At 31.6% G+C, this 21,737-nt stretch overlaps 1 protein-coding gene across 1 annotated transcript in view; it reads left to right on the forward strand.

Annotated features, from left to right (window-relative positions):
* The window catches only part of LOC149898641 (uncharacterized), a 131,067-nt gene that overhangs the window by 103,028 nt on the left and 6,302 nt on the right, over positions 1–21,737 (forward strand). Inside the window, exons 3-4 of the mRNA XM_090115142.1 lie at positions 13,326–13,534; positions 14,291–14,426. Coding sequence (XP_089971268.1) covers positions 13,326–13,534; positions 14,291–14,426 — 345 coding nt within the window. The remainder of the gene's footprint in view (positions 1–13,325; positions 13,535–14,290; positions 14,427–21,737) is intronic.

Below are 21,737 nucleotides of genomic sequence, written 5' to 3' on the forward strand. Positions count from 1 at the left end.
GTAAAAGCGCTATAAAAAAGTATGTTGTTCTTCTTCTATGTCTATGTCTTATTTTTATGAATATAGGTATCTACCAACAGTGTACTCATATTTAAACAATCACGCAAATATTTTTCTAAAATTAGAGAGTTTCTCAAAAAGTTAATATTATTATGTTTACGTCTAATGTATCTACCTACTGAATCTATAAATAGGCTCTAGACACAATAATAATATTTGATATTTATTTTTTTTAACTTGATTGGAATTTATTAATAACTCGTAGAATACTCGTCTGATTAAAATATAATACTCTGGAATAAAATTCAGATTTTCAATTGTTTAATCACCAAACGTTTTTAATTGTTATATATTGAATTTATATTACAATTAAATTTCACCCAAATCCTTCCAGCAGTTTCATGAAAGAGTAACTTGCATCCATCCTCATAAACTTTCTCTTTATAATATTAGAAAGTATGAATAAACAACTTCATCTTATAAAGTCGCACATATTTCTCAACAAAGTGAACAACGGTATTTACTAAATATTCACACGTCTTATAAATTGTAACTTTATACGACATTATCGGGAACTTAAGTGATTAAGTATTGTTGGAACTTCGTACAATAGATGAGTTTTACGGTCGCATATTTTATACGGCTAATGCGATATCAAATTTATAGTCTATGTGACGTACATTGTTAAAAATTGATGGGATATTCATTTTTGAGTTGACAAATTGACTAAGCCTTTGTGTTTTAACCACAGAATACATAAAAGAAGCTCTAGTACATAGTAGGTAGAATATCCTTATATCAACCAGGCAGTTATATTTTTTAACACTTATAGAATATTATATGGATAATGCATATAATATATACATATATTATATGTATATTGTTTTAAGGAATTAAATTAAGAACCTCATAATATTATGTATTATACAATTTGTAATCCATTCAAAAAATACCATATCATTTATTCATACTTATACTTTAAAGGATGTACCTACATACGTGAATATATTTGAATATAAACATGTACAAGTATATCCTTATCAAACTACACTACACTACACTTTTATTATATTCTTATTATATATTTTTATTTAAAACATTATTCTATGAGCCAATTAGTGATTCAGACAATTTAATATATCATAATATTCATTTCAAACATGAAAAATATTTCCAATATGTTTTATATTAGAATAAAATTACATTCCTTACTCGAGAATATAATATTTACTTGTAAAAAGTTAATTCGTTATTTTTATATAAGTGAGTGATGTGAGAAGACAAATTATAGCTTCAGGGAATATACAGGGTGTCCCGCTCTTGGTATACTAAGCGCGAAGGAACTTGTAGTTTTGCATATACTGATCACGTAAAAAATACTTAAAAAAAAAAATTACGTCCAAAATTTTTTGCTAAATTTTTCCTGAAAATCCATGTTTTCTTCTCTAGCTTCGCGCAGCCGGCATATACCGCTTCTCTAATATGAGCATTTTATCTATGAAAACATAATCTTAAACGATAGCTCACGTGCTGGTGGCAAAGTTGGGCGGCTCGCTTGTTATGGGTGTACACATAGAGTTTTAAGAATTCATCTATTTGAAAAAAAAATGCGTCTGGAATTTTTTAATTATTTTTTACGTACTCAGCGTATGCAAAACTATAACCTCCTTTGAGCTTAGTATACCAACAGTGGGACACCCTGTATAAGCAAAGGACTGAATTCTCGAAGTCAAATTATGTTGTTTATTTAGTTATTTTTCTTATTTGTCAACAATAATCGAGTGATCCGTAATAAGGTTTTTTTCTGAAACTGTTTTTGTTTTAAGATACTTCAAATTATCTATTCAATTTATATATTCTACTAGCGGGCCGCCCCGGTTTCGCCCGTGGTACATGTTACGTTTTCTTTCCATTAGAACCATGCTCGTATTTCAAGGAATATTATAAAAAAAGAATTAACGAAATCGATTTAGCTGTTCTCAAGTTTTGCACTCACCAACACATTTGGAGATTCATTATTATATAGAAGATTATCTCTCTTTGTAGAGTGTAATATAAATGCTATATTCTGCAAGTTATATATATATACCCATAATCCATACTAATATTATAAATGCGAGAGTAACTCTGTCTGTCTGTCTGTTACTCAATCACGCCTAAACTACTGAACCAATTTGCATGAAATTTGGTATGGAGATATTTTGATACCCGAGAAAGGACATAGGCTACCTTTTATTGCGAAATATGTACCACGGGCGAAGCCGGGGCTGACCTCTAGTATTTTTATAAATGGTTAAACAATGTATGTAGTATGTTATAATGTAATTAGGACAGAAACCTTAGTAGGCTTGCATAGGCTATGCTTAAGCGTCGTCTCATACCCTTCTAAGGAATATAATATAATTTTCTAGTTACAGTATATTATAAGTATGTAAAAAAATTGTTAGACTAAAGCAAAACACCATTTATTTGTTAATAACTTAATAATAAATGGTGTTAATACTTACTAAGAATTGTAGAGCTACCATCAGTTAATCATTTAATATCGAACTACCTCGTCAAAATATTGTATAAATCATCTTAAATAGACTTTGTACGTCACTTCACATGTTTTTAATATAAATTGGATATGAAAAAGATGTTGAAAAAGGTAATTTGTAGAAAATAAATGAGAAACAATGATATTAATTATCCGAGTACGATAATATATAAGTAATTAATCTTATAAAAATCTATACTTATCCAACATTAAAAATCACACACCTTCAGTAAAAAAAAATAGCTATAACCCGACCAAAATACATTACCAATGCAATCAACCAACAAAAATTACGAAATAGGTAACCCGACTAAAATACATAGTACCCCTACTTCTCTCAAAAGCCATCCACAAAGGAATAACGTTTTAAACCCCCGTATTCACGTCAAGTGAAACAGCTATTTGTTTTATGGAGATCATGACAGTTTACAACATGATTAATGACTGTCACCCTCAACTTTTCAGGCCGGATCAGTTTTTAATACTTCTTCGGATTTAACACACTTTCGTTTTGGACCATTTATAATTCGCAGTTTATGGTATCGCGGTATATTATCAGAGATTTATTATACTGAAGTTATTATAGCTTAATGTTTTGTATTATGTTCTTTGTTTCAAGTATGTATTGTTATTTTGACAGGGTAATATAAAATCTGACTGGATTGCAGGAAGGTATTAAATATAGCACAGGAGTACATTAGAGCAGTACGTAAGGAAAGCATAATAAAATGAATATGTTCTTCACTGCATGTCTTGGAGTCAAAAATTTTTAATAACTTTGTGTCTATCAGCCAGTGAATATTGTTTTTATTTAAGTTATAAAAACATGGTCAAATTATTATATGGTAGCCACCAATGTAATAATATTTTGTAATTTTCTACGAACTCACTTTTGCATATAGATTGCATCTTTATAATGTACTTAAAGCTATAAATTAACTTAATATGAACTTTTGGAAACGCTAATAATATATTATATTTATTTAATGAATTTATAAGAATCAAAACAAATTTAAAAAGGTGAAACTGAACCTCTACAACTGACCAAAAAGAAGTAAAACAAAAAAGTAAATATTTATTTCATTCCACATCACGAGTTTTGGTTAAAAATTTCTAACAAAACGAACCTAAAATGGGCAAGCCGATAGAGTGGCGGGAAAAACCGTTTTTAGCTGGCTAACGAAGTTTAAGCATTTTTCTATTTTCTTTAAAACACATAATACCCTCTGAATCTTTGTGGATAAAGTATTTATTTCGAATGAGGTAAATAAGTAAGTAGCATATTGTCTTTCCATTCATCTAATGATCTTGCTATTTAGAAATTAGAGACTTTTTAACGGATTTTAAACGCTATTTATTTATTATATTATTTTCCCGACGTATCGAACACTTTACCGCGAGCGTGGTCACGGGGTCTGACCTGTCTCCCCGTGGCCAGGGTTAAGTTGAACCGGGATATTAACATAGCTTACAACTTACGCTTTAAGAATATAGCCTTTCGGTATTTGGGTGGTAGAATTTTTAATCCAGTCCAATACAATTTAGTTTATGCGTAACAAACATTCAATCACAAAATATCATCCATACTAATATTATAAATGCGAAAGTAACTCTGTCTGTCTGTCTGTCTGTTACTCAATCACGCCTTAACTACTGAACCAATTTGCATGAAATTTGGTATAGAGATATTTTGATACCCGAGAAAGGACATAGGATAGGTTTTAAACCGGAAATCTTACGGGAACGGGTTTTTATTTGAAAACGCAGGCGAAGCCGCGGGCGGAAAGCTAGTTCTCTATAATTTTACAATAGATTAATTACAGACTAAATGATCATTAGCAACCTTTTACTAACATATTCATTAAAGAACATATTATATTTATATACATATACATATATTTCTTCGGTCACGAAGGAAGTTTGTTTCTGTACAAAGTTGTGACAATATTTTTATGCGAATCGTTAATTATACGCTCTGCAGGAAACGCCTGTCGCTTTAACGAAATTTATTGTTACACACTGCGGCTTTTGCTGTTATTACGTGTAATTTTTATGTAAGGATATATGGTACTTGTGTGAGTGTCATGAAATGGACTCATTTGTTAGGCGTAAGTGATGGCGGTTAAACAATGTTATTTAATCGATTAAAACATATTTAGGTAATCTACCATGTTCATATTATTTGCATATAAATAAATAAATATTATAGGACATTATTACACAAATCGACCTAGTCCCACAGTAAGCTCAATTAAGGCTTGTGTTGTGGGTACTAGGCGACGATAAATATAATATTTAATAAATACATATATAGACAATAACACCCAGACCCAAGAACAAATAAATGAGTTCATCACACAAATATTTGCCCTGACCGGGGATCGAACCCGGGACCGTCGGCTCAGTAGGCAGTTACTTTACCACTGCGCTAACCGCGTCGTCGCATATGTCTTAAAAGGGAATAACTTTTTTATATGTTCATCAAGCATTGCGCATCATTTAGATATCATTTATAGCTTAGATACCAACAATCAATTTTGTATGATAAAAAATAGAGATGTCTAGTGTAAGATAAACGTTATTGTATTCTAAAACACAAGCCTAACATTTTTAAAGCCTATTATTGAGCAATATTATAACATCATCCCCAAAAATCAAAACCTTTTTATGTATATTCTTAATTAACACATACAAAAACACTACACACCATAACCACAAACAAGTCACACATTAGATACATCGATTAAAAATAAAACCAAACCGGATTCAATCTAACGCTACTTGACAATTCAACAATCCAAAACTATTCAGATAAAACTAGGATCGCACTGTAAGCGCCGCATGTTGAAAATCAATTTGAAAATATCAGTAAAACTCGTTGGACTGTTTAAATAATCTAACAATGGGACTGCGTCGAAATATTTCGCTGTACGAAAATAATAACTTGTATTTTTAATATCGGTTCGGTTTATTTCGCTTTGAGTTTGGATTTGTTGTTGTGAAACAAATTTGTGGGAAACTAAAACATAACGGTAAAGGAAATTGTAAAGCTTTTTGTAGTCTTCAATTTTTAAAGGAGATTTCATATTAGTAGATAGTATATTTTTATGGTTATATACATCGACAGCTCCTTAGTTTATCAATTGAATAAAATAAATCTTTATCCTATACAATTTTGTTCCTGAAAAGTGAAGTCCCGTGTCCCCAAGTGGGGTAAGGGGCAGATGCATTATCCATACATCATCCATTTCACTGATCGATTTTCTTTAGGGACAAGAAGGTGATCAGCCTTCTGTGTCCTGCCAGACCGAGACATTTTTTTTTTCTTCGTCTCCACCGGGTATCGAACCAAGGACCCATCAGTTCTGCGCTCATGCGTCAACCACTGTACCAAGGAGGCGGTCAGTTCCTGAAAACTGGCTAAATATTTATTAATAAGGTATCATGTCATCTTCACTTAAATATAGACGTAACGTATAGAAAGGTTTTCATTATTCAAATTAATTATCAAGGTAATATTCTTAGATTATGGATTGGTCTCCGCGCGCGCGCTACGACTAGATACCGCCGGCGTACTTGAAAAATGCGGCAACTAATAGTACGCCGAATTCGGCGTACCCAAGCCAGTCGTATCACAAGCATTGTGTGGAGAGGGCGAACTGATAGTTTATAAAGATTTTGAACAAAATCTGAAGTAAAATGCCTACTTGTGTCATAAAACTATTTAAAAATAATACAACAAAAAATAAGAAAGACACTGGGATCACGTACCATCACTAAGTATCGTATTAATCGAAATTTCTCCTTTACTTCGAAAATATTTTCTACGAAAATACGACGCCATTCAGTGTTGCCGTACTGCATATCCAAAAAAATACACGTGGTTGAGGAAATCTTTTATCAATAATTTGAACTTTTTTTTTTCAATACTATTACTAACACATGTATAAAAAAGTATAATAACAATAATTTATTTCTGTATAACCATGTTTAACTGACTCATAATATAATATGTTTTTTTTTATTTCCGCTTTTTTACTTTTAAACAGCCTTTGTGACTAAAGTATAGTAGCGCCGCAAGTGGATTTGAGTCGCATGTTCATGGATTCGATTCCCGGCCAGGTCAGAATGAAAAAAATATTTTTCAAACTTCTTTCCAAGATGCCAGATTTCCCATTTATTAGGTAAAATTTATGTAGCTGGCAGCCCAATTCTTCACACACACTAGCGTCTTTACAAATTGCCTAACACACACTACAGAAATGAGTTGCCGCATCCACAGAGCTATTGTTTTTAGGTGGGGCGGTATCTATGGTACGGGAGCCAGGAACAGATTTTATGACCAAGTTCCTCTCAAGCGGTAATTAGTAAAATGCATCAAAGTATAGTATTATGAAGCCTCGTGAACGTCAGCTGGAGCTCGGTTGGGGGGAAGAGCGGTTGTAGCCCCCCGTATCAGCTGACGGTTTTTCCACCAAGATACAGCCAGCTGACCTATATATTTATCCACAGTTACATATAAGCTATCATCAGGTAAATTCTTGTTTGAGAGGAAATCACGGAAAATAAATTTTTATTTAAATTTAACTTTCATGTTCGAGACACCAGCTGACGTATAATACACCATGTTGTAACCAGCTGATTATTTTTTTTCGTTGAGATATTGGGTTAGCTACAATTTGACAAATTTTTAGCTGAGAGGAAATGAATGAATGAATGTATTTTTTTTCCTACGCGCGTGGGAGGCTACAGCCGCTCACCCCCCCAACCGAGCGCCAGCTGACGTTCACGAGGCTTTATAATACTATACTCTGAGGCGTCTGACGAATTATCTCTTGAGAGGAAATAATTAACCAAATTTGCACCTGGCTCCCGTACCACTAGTCGTAGCGCGCGCGCGGAGACCAATCCTTAATCTAAGGTAATATTATTGTTTTTTTTTCTTTTGACTCACAATTTCAAATACAGATATAATTATATAGTTGCTATGTTCATTTTCATTCATGAAAAAAAGAGTTTTATTTATGGTATACAATAATTCAGACTCATTTTAGTAATCTTATTTAACAACACTGATATATTTAATTCCTACCAGTTACTTTGATATCGATAGGTAATATTAACAAAAATCAATTTCCTACAACATAATTAGTCACTCTGATAGCTAAAGTGACTATAATATAAATGGCCTCACAATAAACTAGCTCTCATGTTATTTTTCCTGTAAGTTATCTGTTTCCGAACCAATGAATATAACAGTAATGCTGATGAAATTATATTGCATAACTAGGACCACGTATTTCATAGTTTTTGTTTTTGTTAGTTGTAGCAAGAGTAAACCTATGACACGAATGAAACAAATTTAATGAATTAATTTTAATGATTTTTAATGAAATAAAGTAGTATGTTATATTATGCTTTTTATCAATAGTTCTACAATTTTAAAAGATATAGGTAAAATAAGTGTCATGTTGTTTATCCGATATGGACTTCAAACTACTGAACCAAATATAATATAATAAAAATAAATAGTTAAATTTTGCGTGCAGTTTTTCTTTTCGCATGCACTCAATTACGATTAATAGCAGGACTACCCGAACAGCGCGCCGGGGCGAGTAGCTAGTATAATAAAGGAAAGATATTATTGTTATCAATATTTCTAAAATATTATTTGCCATTTTTATATGTACGTTTCCTACTTTATATATTTCCTAAAGAAATAGTTTTGCGCCCATTATTATGATTATCCTTATTGAAAAGATTGCGATATATTTGTTTAATATCGAGATCATATTTTGCTACATTATGTTTATAAATAAATCTTATTATATATTACATACATACAATTTATTTCTTAAAAGCTTAGGTACAATATTAATTATTCAAATATAACAAACGATAATTTTTTCGTCCTAAACGATAGACACGAACTAAAGATAGAGCTAAATTGTATACCTAGAGTGTTTTTTCTCTTAAGTTAATTAATTATACCTATACGTGTTATAGTTATTCTTTAAACATAAGGAGCTCCTTATGGTTATTTTTAAGGAGCTCCTTATTTGTAGTAGCTACTTCAAATAAGGAGTTCCTTAAAAATAACCTTTCAAATATTACAAAACAAAAATAATAAACTAAAATGACCTAAACTTCTTCCTTTAGGATGATTGCTAACGCTTAAAAATTAAAGATTTTAACGGACTTTAAACATGATTTATTCCATTATATTATTACATTGACGTTTCATTTTGTCTTTTCGTCACAGAAATCTTCAATTTATAAATAGATGATACTCGCGTAAAATCAAACACAAGAACATCCTAATGCTGTTAATACCTATGTCAACACAAAAACTAAATAATATGTTACTTGTAATATGCCATTTTATATGTAACATGCCACCAAAACTATCGACATTCCTAAAACATCGATATTCCATCCCTATAATCCCTATGTGTTATCTCCAAACGAGTAAACAAAACAATCTTTTGGCAGTAAAGTTAGTATCGACATAAAAGTTGCATCGGAATCACGTATACGAAACGGCTGAGCTTTGCCAAAACATCCCGTTTAGATATAGTTTATAGACGTGCTTTTTGTTTGAGAAGAGGAAATAATATTTTATCAGTTATCACTAATGATTATACTGGAAGTTAAGAATAAAGAAAATTGCTGAATATTTTGACCTTTATAGGTATATTGTGCAGGTAATAATCTTGCACGATCATTAATACACGCTTGTGGCTAAATAGATTTGCTTTCTATAATTAAATTATTTGAATTTTTTTTCAGATTGAACTTTTTAACAGATACATATTTTAGCTCTAGTTTTACCGTCTAGAATTAGTATTATTATCTCAACTTGTATAATACAATAACATAAAACGAGTGTGAATAGTATGAGTTTGTATTTAGTATGATTAATACACAGTCACACACATCAAATACATTAAAACTTAAAAATGCTTATTCGTTTTATTATCAACAATACCACTTCATATCTATTTCTACCACCTCCCCTTTTGAAAACAAAGCTGTAAACGATATTTTAAATAAAACCTCACCATTTGAAAAACGATTACCATTTCTGAACGATATTCAAACGTTACTAATACATTTATTCATGTAACAAATCCGTAAACATTGTATCGATTACCACTAAAGTACCAAAGTACCGTGAGCGTGCATAAACTATCCGTCCATAGAATAATAACATTGTCCGTAGTGTAGGTAAATCCATACAGGCCCGTATTGATAGGAAAAGGTCTTAGGGCGAAATCGAAGGCGATATCTTCAGAATACTGTAGTTGTAAGGGTAAAGAGTCGGCTGCGTACGTGACAGGTTGTATGTCGAATTACTACTTGCGATTTGTATTATGATATATTGAGACGCTATTAGAATAACCAATAATTCATTTATTTCATGGTCTATATTAATGTATCAGTATTTTAGTACCTAATAAAAAAATGTTAATATCTTAAAATCTTTATACATTGCTCTAACTGACTTAACTAAATTAAGCATCATTAAAAATAGGTAGATTTATTTCAGTATCAATTCTTCACCTGTTTCTGCAAATTGTATATTATCAAAAATGGCGCCCTAATCCGTCCCTGTAAATAATATAACTCTTTTAAAAACAAACCATAAATTTGGAGATTTAAAATGCTTTTATCTGTGTTTGCGACGAATCGCGCCGTGTTGAATAAAATTCGTTGCGAACTCATAGTTTGCGTAAGTAAATGTCCACTAAAATTGTACGGGTTTCGATCTGTGTTTTATATCTATATTTATTTTTTCTATAGAATAAGTTCAAATATTTTCACATTTCAAAATAGACGCATTTTTATATACTTTTATGTACTTCAAGATAACTTTGCATTTACTACGCCACACTATAGATATACTGTGGTAATACGCCACAGTACATGTAACAATATTATGTAGGGCTCCGGATTCGTATGATTACGTTTTCCCTCAATAAGAACCATCCTCGTACTTCAAGGAATATTATATTTATTTATTTATTTATTTATTTATTTGGAGAACACATATAAAAAATACAACAACATATTTGGCGTTTCTTTTTTATTATATTAATCATTATAATCATGTTTCATTACGATGTTTATCAGAGTTATAATTACAATGAAATAATTCTCAATACTTTATAAAGCATTTATATGGCATGACTACAATAATTATAAGAAATTAGCGATATTTTATGGGAATGAACCCAAAATGTTTCTCAGAATTTCGACAAAGCGGCGTAAACAAAGTTTTTGGAATATTTCAAAACAAAATGCTGTAGTTAAGCAAAATAATATTAAAACAATATCTTTTGAAGAGTAACTGGAATATTTAAATAATTAAAATATTTAATGTCTATAAAAAGCTGTTGTCAGCGTCATTGGCAAGGATTTTTTGTAATATAAAAAAAGACGTGTTGCACTCGGGGACTGCCGCGGTAAAGCTATTGCATGCTATGCCTTCAAGCCACACCTCCGTGCCCGTCCCCGTGGGGAGCGTGAGGGTTTTTCGTTACGGAATTTCTGGATTCGGTCCTCGCGCTCAAGGCCCGCGATAGAAACTATGCAATAGCTTAATTACTTGTATAAAAATTTAGTACGTATCGATTTCATTCCGAGACTAAATTGTACGATGTCCATGTCCAATTTATTACCAAAGTTATTTATTAGTATAGATCTTTATGTGTACCTACTTTATGCGTTTATGATATATTTATTTTCAATATTATAACGATTTTGTCAACTATGTTAAGTTATTCCTCAATAATCTCATGACGTCACTTATTAAAACTACCAGATAACGCATTTATTAAAATATTTTATAAATGCAAAATTTACCTTTCATGTTATGAACGAAAATATGTGTATCGTTATCCGATACGCTTCTATAAATCTGAATAAAATATTAAATAAGTCGCGAACATAAACAGTAATTTGTGTAAAACCTGTGAAACTGTTCTCGTTGGGATATTAATTAATGTCTAGGGAATTATTGGTATTAATGCGATAAAAATGTGGGTTACCCGATGTAAACGTGTTGTATGAAGACAAATGGGTGTATGAAAATAAGATTATCAGTGTTCAACAATTGGGATTTTGTTTGACTATATTTCGCTTTTATAATAAACTACTAATAAATAAATAAACTAGGTAACTAGGATAATAAAGTATTATATAGTAAAGCCGTAGCTTTATAATAGTTGAAACCGACGCGATCGAGATACATTTTGAATTGAATCGTGAAAACATATGGCAATTATTATATTATGTGCTCATTATGATATTTTTTTTAATATCTATAATTTTATGTTTCTATGGTGTTTATATTTAAATATAAGCCGCTACAATATGCTACGACTAAGGCTACGACCTATGCTACGACCATTATGCGATAGGAGCAGCAATGAAAAATATTGTAAAATAAAATGACGTCATATTCTTTTTGCAAGCAGAAAGAACTTGCGTGCTTTATCAAAAAATTGACAAAAGAATTGGATAAAATTTTATTTAATCAAAAAGAATTTCGTATAAATTACGTATTACTTCATCATACGTAATTTATATGAAATTAGAACCAATAATAATTAGGTAACAATAATATAGCTATCAAATGTAAAGATTTGATAGTTTCGTTAGCATCAAATCTAAAGATTTTATAGTTTTTTGAGATTTCCAAATAAATTTGGAAATCATTCTTAAGTATCGTTTACTCAATTAAGCTCATCTAATGATAAGGGATGAAAATAAAAGATAGAATTAGATATTGTAACGTGGGTATTACATGTGTATTATATGCTTTGTAAATTAACAGATTATTTACTCTTTTATAACAATAATAAGTTAAAGAGAGGATGATAAAATTTAAATAAATATTTCCTTAAAAATACTCTCTTTTCAGAGAAAGTGTAAGTATAAAAAAATACAACGGATAAATATTCGGTTCAAAAATATACCAAGTGGTTATTATTTATTAAATTCAAAGCTTCAAATAAAACCCAAGGAAATACGTTCACAGTAGACCATCAAGGAATAAGCAAATTCCTGTCTCCGTTATTAGGTGATAAAAAATGCGAAAGTTTTAACATGCCTCCTGAAGTACCAGGCAATAATAACTCAAAAGAGTATTAAGAGCAAGATTTGAGGAGCTGCGATAACCTCCCTGTCGTTTACCGTTACGAGCTAACTTCTAACGAGACTCATAAACTCTGTATTTACTCCACCTTCAGTACTGCGAATCGTAAAATGTTACAAGTTTCGAAATTGTAAAATTTTTAAACGAATATTACCTTTGTATTGACGGTTTAAAGGCTAGAATCGCGTGAAATTTCTCCTGTTTTAATAGAGTAGTTTGTACTGATTATTTACAACATTTTAAATGTTATATAGCTTTGTGTTGCGTTAAAGTCAAAAGTTTTATGAAATATTGTCATTGCACATAACGTTTACTTCACTACTACTTACTTTCATCAGAAAGAAACACACCACACCACAAGTCAAATTAATTTAATAAAATCTCACCTGTTCTGTGGTACCATTATATTCAAATGTAGCTTGAAAGATAAAGTTTTGATAAAGCATAACTAATATTAAAAAATAACCCGTAGAACCTTAGAAATCAACCATTAAAATAAATGTAACTTTTCTATACGTTCATACTGTGTACTGTACGTATGGTAAATACAAAATTCTATTTCCATTTAATATGAAACCATATAACCCATGACAATAAAAAACTAAATAAAATTTTCCCTTATTACAGGTACGGTCAGCACGCTAAAATTTCTCCAAATCCACGTGCCCAAGGCGGTATTAACCGGCCAAAACGCGGAGCTAATGTGCACGTATGAACTGGAAGGTGCACAGCTGTACTCTATACGGTGGTACCGTAACATGATTGAGTTCTATCGATACGTGCCTAAGGAATCGCCTGCTACTAAAGTGTTCCCTGTAGCTGAGATTAAGGTTGATGTAAGTATAGAAATAGTATGAACTTATAGTATTATTAATTAACCGGCCAAACGCGGAGCTAATGTGAACACATTAACTGGAAGGTGCACAGATATGCTCTAAGTGTAGTAGTATAATATTCAAATTATTAATAATCCTGATAATGTTATAAATACAAAAATTTATAAGTATACGTTGATGTACGTTTGAGGCTTTCACGAAAAACTGCTCGACGGATTTAGATGAAACTTAACTGTAAAATAGATAAGTGTATTTGAATGAACTCTGTCCGTTTTAAGTAGATCAAGACCAAACATACGAACATACAGATGAAGCTAATAAAAGCGTGTAATAAAATATTTTTATAAGTAAATTTAGCTGTATTTTGTTCTTGTTTACTCATTGTTATTCTAATACGGGATTAACGCGTCGAAAATTCTGAAGTAATACGTTGTAATTTGCGTAATACAAGGGTAATACCTTAATTGAGTTGAAAATACCGCTAATTAAATCCTATTACAACAAAAATAACTAAATTAAACGTGTTCAATAGATTTTCTCGTCTCCCTTTAATTACATTCTGTATTTTTTTTTTTATTAAATGTTAATTTATTCATTTTATTTCTGAAATAATTTTTTGAATACTAGTCATAACAGCAAATATATTTAATCTAAAGTTTATTTACATAGAGCAATACAGAAACAGACAAACAATTTATTAATAATAATTATAAACCGCATTTTAAACTCGTTAAAAGTCACTCCTTTGTTTCACAGGTAGCAAGGTCGGATCAGAATCGAGTGGTGCTAACAGAAGTAGATAGAACATTAACCGGGGAATACCAGTGTGAAGTGTCCGCTGATGCACCACTCTTCCACACTGACATCAAGGCGGCGGAAATGGTGGTTGTTGGTATGTATTTATTTTAAGGCACAATACATACAATAGAGTACAATACAGTACAATACAATACAACACGACGCTACGCAATGCTGCGCAACGCTACGTAGAGCTACGCAGCAGAAGCGTGCTGGGCACATAACCTATTATGTATTAAACAAGCGAGTTTCAGACAAACACAAATGCACAACGTAGCGGTTACAAAGCGATCTCTACGAAGCCAATATGTGGCCAAATAGGATTGTTATTCATTATTACGAATTGTCAGATATAACAGTGGTAGTTCAATGGTTAAAGCCTACAATTTCAATAAAAAAGTCACGGATATGGGACATAAGGGTTTTTAAGCTATTGCATAGCTTCTATCGCGGGCCTTGAGCGCGGGGACCGAATCCAGAAATTTAGTAACGAAAAACCTCACGCTCCCCACTCCGACGGGCGCGGAGGTGTGGCTTGAAGGCATAGCATGCAATAGCTTTACCGCGGCAGTCCCCGAGTGCCACACGTCTTTTTTTTTTTGCAAAAAACAAACAATGTAGGTAGTAGACATCTATAATTTTTAGACCAAACGTATTTTATTGATCAAATCAAGGCAACTACCAACGCTATAAATAACAACTTCAGGTACATAATCGTTTACTAATCGTATTACGATCGATACATAAAAGATTAGTTGAAAACACTTCATCTAATCAGCGTTCTGAAATGTATTTTTAATCTGTTACCGGCTGAAAAATGTAAGAAAATCAACTGTGTTTACATGAATAATTAAACCGCTTTGCAAGCGTTCCAAATGACTTGTGCATACTAAATTGTACGTTGTTTTGATTTAATAGCTTCCGTGTTTTCAATGTTTATAATACTCTGATTTGAACGGGAATTCGTTTATTTTGCTTATGTTTAATGAGATGAGGGGTTATCAAGTACACTACACATTTAATCATTTTGTTAAGAGCGTACTTGAATTAAATAATTTATTTTTGTTGATAATCAGACATTTACTTATATAATTAATGAAATTAAATGTTTTTTTTGTTTAATTGTTAATGGTAATTATTTTTCATAAATTAATAATTATCGATGAGGTCAAATTTTTAATATTATGATGTGTATATTCCACTTATGTACGAAAAAATATGCTTCTAAAATATAAACGCAATTTTTAAGGTAGATAATATAAATAAAATGTGTAAATAAGATTGTTTCTGCCGTAGACGACAGATAAAAAAATCTGGGTGTAGATACCCAGATCTTTTAATGTAGACTGAAAAATGTCCACTTATAAGGAGTTTTTACTTCTATTTTATGTTTGGAGAAATTGGAAACGTTATTTTAAAATCTAATAAACCGTGCATACAATTAGCAGGGCAAAGTCTATACAATTCCTTTGTTATATTCAAACGGTAAGAAATGAATTTCCTTTCAACTGTAGCTAACATATACATGTATTTATAACTAACAATTACATGTGCGGTACATTGTGTAAAGAGCTAATATGAGGAATTATTAATTTCTCTGAACAATCTTTACTCGCTTTTCGGTTAAGACGCTCGATTTAACTAATAATGTGTGCATTCCTTGCCTTTCAATGTAATTAGTTGAGACTTGGAACTACGCTACTTACGCTACTTTGATAGGATGAATATTACAATAATGTATGTAATTATGTTTATTCGTTTACATTCTATATGTATAACGAAAGTCACCCTCCTTTGCCTTTTCTGCTAAACCACACAACGAATTTTGATACGATTTTCACCATTAGATATAAATAAATATATAAATAAATAAATCATTTATTTCACTTAAAACATTTAACAAATTAGAGCGACCCAGGCTCCTAAGATAGTAAGAACTGTTTTTCAGGAGCCTGTGTCTTCCATTTACAGTAACACGACACGAAAAAAATCAGTGACAAATTAAATAAAATCAAAAATAAATTAAAAATTTACATGCAATTAAAACTATAAAAAAGAACCAATAACAAATAAGTACAGGTAAATTAGCTTGGAGAAATTTTTGCATATGTAGTGGTGTGTATATTACTCAGATCTTAGAGCGCGTTTCCACTATATCGTTCTGGCCTATACAAAAATGTTTCGATATCCTAACATTACTATTTAATTTTATACTTATTCCTAGCAACACTTTTGTTTTCAATAAAAACAAGTTTTTATTTGAAAGAAAATGGTTTTGACTTTATAAAAAAAAATATATCATTCAATTTTACGTCCTTGAGCAAACGACAAGGCGACTACCGTGAAACAATAAAATATCGTGTCCATAATAATTTGTTTCATAATTAATATTTGACCATAATAATTACGAAACAAAACAAATAAATAAATCGTCACTTGATAGTGGAAAGTGGAAACACGCACAAAACCAGAATAAACCAGTTTACGCTGTCCGCAGGTGCCACGTGCAGTCGTTTGGTAGCGTTAGAACATAAAGCACATTTCATTCAAAAATTATAATTATTATGTACGTAGTTTAATTGATAAATTTTGTATTTGTTGATTGTTGTTATTATTTGTTATTATTGTTATAATATTTGTTGAAGTGAATTACATGTCCCGCAGCCGGAGGCCCCAAATGAAAACTCAGATGTACTTAAAAACTACATTTAATAGCTAAAATGAGACTTTTACACCCATGTCTGCACGATGCAGACCGGAGTTAAAGAATGAATTTATACAGTTTAATAATTATAAAGACGTAAGCTTGGATGCTAACTAAGGGAAATCGCATCCACATTCTATTCCCGTGCGAACGGCGTATTTAGCAGTTTTGTATGAAGGCAGGGCCATAACTAGTGTTTAATTTGTGTGTAAGTGTTGTAACTTTATATTGTTAATTCAATATGGCTCCAGTGTTAAAACATGGTCGAGGCAAGCCTTTGACTTCTCAAACTAAAGAATTAAACTTTAAATGTCGTTTCTTTTTCAGGTTAGTATATTTTTCATTTTAGTAACATTGTTAATGTAAAAGTTATATGTATGTTAAATGTGCAAATATTAAAATAAAGTCTCATCTTTTTCAGAGGAGAAACACATATAGTTTAATTTAAAATCCCTTATATATACAGGGTTACTTGTAAAACACCGGCAACCTCGCAGGACAAGATAGCTAACATCATAAGTAACAACATTTGTTCTACGACTTTTGATAATTTGTTAGATTTTATTTTCATACAAAAATAAATATTCATTTAATTTTCCGTCTGAATATTATAAACTCTACGCCTCCCAAAAATTACGTAAACAAAAAGCGAACGAGAGGGGGAAGGGGGCGTCGCGTCGTCCATCCTATAATTAATAGAACATAGACTTACAAATGTAAGGAGAGTACAATAAAAGTTTAAAAAATCATTTAAAAATAATTTATTGCGTTATGCCAAAAGTCGTAGAACAAATGTTGTTACTTATGATGTTAGCTATCTTGTCCTGCGAGGTTGCTGGTGTTTTACAAGTAACCCTGTATAAAATAAAAACTAAAAATAAAATGTTGTTTTATTTTATTTGCTGACCATACACTACTACAAACGCAAAAATTTCTCCAAGCTAATTTACCTGTACAAACAACAAAACAAAGTGAGATAGAGCATAGAGCTATTTGTCAAGGAAGCATACGTAACGCTCAACGAAACGAAGCCGAGTCATATCTTGTCTTCTAATATGTTCATTTTCTAATTGTCCTAAGCGATATCTTTACATACACAAATTCATGTACATATAATGTATGTACCGTACATGTGACCGTACATATACACATTACATTATATAAATTTACATCAAAGTATAACTACCAAAGCGAGTCGATCAAAAGTCCTCTAACATCGTTACCATACAACCACCTTTTTTACTCTCCACTAAACGAATTGCCCTCTTCAAAGTCTAATCAATAAAGAGTACACTTTCTCAATATCCTTTATGAGTATTGCTAAAATATTGCATATGCATAGCAGCTGTGATCGTCGACACGTAGTCGAAAAACAAACAGGCCGACTCGATTTCAATCCGCCACGTAGTTTTTTAGTATTTGTTCAATTCTACAACCTTTGTATTGTGGATCGTTTTATATTTTCCTGACCTGTATACGACCTCAATATAGATATAGGATAAACGACCTTATTGTATATAGAATAATGTGTGTATTGGTTAGTTTGGGTGCAGAAATTTTGATATCAAGGATTATCGGCATTTAAATAATGTACCTATGTAGTTAGCGTTTAAACATCGCGTTATTCTTATTGAAATATGATTAAGCTAGCTTTATTTTTTGAACTTAAACTTCTTAAGGCGCATAGAGAGCAAAATTTCTAGGTCGAATTATACCAACAACGTCACGTCATGGAGTAAGGCGACGATTTTGGTATCTTTGAATCTTGCCAAAGAAGTTTGACTTCTGACACGTGTGCTCGCACACACGTTCTTTGGTTTAATAGGTACATATCTAATTGCCAAGCTTTGTTTTAAAGTTTATATACAAAATGAAGATTTATTCAAGACACTGTAATAAAACACAATACAAAAATATATGAAAGTGATATATATTTATGAGCAAAATATAAAAGTAAATAGATTACAATCTTTCCGACTATTTCCTTATTTCTCTCTTGTTCCCGTATTTATCTTAGTTATATTCAAAACGCTAAATAAGCTTTATTCAAATTTTATTATTTTCTTTGTTCTATCTCCGTTTTATTATTTATTTGTTGATTATATTATTTACGCCTCACTACATAAAATATTATGTACATGTTTTAGGGCAGAATATCGTCCAAAGAACCCAGATTTATAAAAAAGTAGTTGAATATTTAGGTATAAAGCATGTTTTATTTTCTAATGCGAATGACATTGTAATATTTGATCATATACATAGTTTGTGTATATTTTACAGATTTAAATACCATTTATTGACTACCTAATAGTTTTCAGCGGCTTCGCTCGCTTTGTCTAAAACCTAATAAATTATATACTAAAACCTTCCTCTTGAATCACTCTATCTATTAAAAAAATCGCATCAAAATCCGTTGCGTAGTTTTAAACATTTAAGCATACTAGGGACACATAGGGACAGAGAAAGCGACTTTGTTTTATACTATGTAATGATAATGATTGTGCCTGCCTCGACTCGACGCCTATTTACGTACCATTTTCATTTAAGGCCAATATACCTATATATAAGACGATATTATTTGCCGTAAATACATTATAATAACAAACGATCCCGGATCAAACGAATTCTATTATTGTTTAGGCGTGTTTACAAATTGAGTGAAAGATCCTATTCAATTCAACTCATTCACAGCCGAATAGATTCGGTCCTGAATGAAGAACGCTTGTCAGCGCTAAGAAAACAGGCGGGAAAACTTTATTCCTTCATTGTGGGCATTTTTGTGTTTTATTAATAGGTACGATTGTTTTTGTTCTTTTTGGTGGATATATTTTAGACAATGTAATAAATGTAGTAATAGTATCTCTAATTGTTTAATTGATTGACATACAATTACGCAAAAGATAGCAGTGTTGTATGAATAAATTCTAAGTAAATTAACAAAAATAATAGTATAATGAAAATTATTTGATGATAGAATGTTTTATAGAAACAAAATAATTAATAGACTGCCAAGTAATTAAACAATTGACATCAATGTTTTTGAATTTGCTTTAGCCTTTAACTTATTAACAACATAAACACACTTATAATAATTGTGTTATTAATTAGTCCTTTTAAAGTTCCCCTAAAGTATGCTAGATTCATAACAACTAACTTAACTCAGATTATCTCACAACAGTATCCAACCCAACCAATCCTACTTAATATCTATATATATATAAAACTCAAAGGTGACTGATATAGTGATCTATCAACGCACAGCCCAAACCACTGGACGTATCGGGCTGAAATTTGGCATGCAGGTAGATGTTAGGACGTAGGCATCCGCTAAGAAAGGATTTCCCGAAATTCTTGCGGGAACGGGGAAAAACAGGGATGCACGTACAAAGTCGTGGGCGGAAGCTAGTTATCTTATAAATGCGAAAGTTTGTGAGGATGTATATGTGTGTGTTTGTTACTCTTTCACGCAAATTCTACTGAACCTATAACAATGAAATTTAGCACAAATATAGAGGGTAACTTGGATTAACACATAGGGTAGGTCGTAAATCCCACGGGAACAGGAACTATGCGTGTTTTGCTTTGAAAACGCGGGCGAAGCCGCGGGCGGAAGGCTAGTTCAATATAAAAATAACAAAACACTGAAACTTCACATATAGAAACATATCGTAAACGTACCTATACAAAAATAGGTCGCGAAGGCAAAAACTAACATTGTTACGCTACAACACTTATCTTTGTAAAAAAATATTGCCTCTGACGCTGGTCCCATTTGCTGAAGTGACAGCAGATCTGAAAACCTGTCATGTATGTTTTATTTTAATACTAAAGCCCTTTGCTACAAAGGGCAGAAGATTTTATACTTTTGGTTCGGCTGATACTATTTATTTATTCACTAAAGGGATTAGGTACTAAAATATAAAAAAATAAAACCAAAAACAGTATAGTTTATTTGACGGCCTAATCACTTAGAAGTGATTTCTTCCAGGCAATCAGGGCAAAATATATGTTATAATTACTCTTATAGTAAAGTGAAAGCAGAGAAAAAGAACCTAACTCTATTGTCATTATCATCATCGTCTCAGTTTCGATAGTTCAATCTCGAATAATGTCTCATCTAACTTTTACCAAGAACTAGCTGTGCCACGCGGTAACACCCACGTGGCTCCGCTCCTGTTGGTCTTAGCCTATAGCCTTCCTCGATAAATGGGCTATCTAATACAGAAAGAATTTTTCAAATCGGACCAGTAGTTCTCGAGACAAACAAACAAAAAACTCTTCAGCTTTATAATCTTATATATAAAATTCTCGTGTCACAATGTTAGTCTGCATACTCCTCCGAAACGGGTGGACCGATTCTCATGAAATTTTCTGTGCATATCGGGTAAGTCTGAGAATCGGCCAACATCTATTTTTCATATATGTACCACGGGCGAAGCCGGGGCGGACCGCTAGTATTAGTATAGATTACTCTTACGTCAATCGATCATATAGAAAAATATCAATTTTTATTGACATTTGTAAGCTTATTTGGTCCACTGTGAAACATTGAAATAGAATAAACGGCTTTACTGAATATCCCAACGCATTTGATAGAATCTATGACTAACGAAGCCTCATAGTATCAACTGCGCGAACCAAAGCAAAAAATGCTTTGGAATTAGCATTTTTATATTGAACTAGCGGTCCGCCCCGGCTTCG

Source organism: Colias eurytheme, chromosome 22 (genome assembly GCF_061535395.1).
Source record: "Colias eurytheme isolate Ceu_HAF_F1 chromosome 22, ilColEury1 Martin Lab GWU primary, whole genome shotgun sequence".
In the NCBI taxonomy this organism is placed as follows: Eukaryota; Metazoa; Arthropoda; class Insecta; order Lepidoptera; family Pieridae; genus Colias; species Colias eurytheme.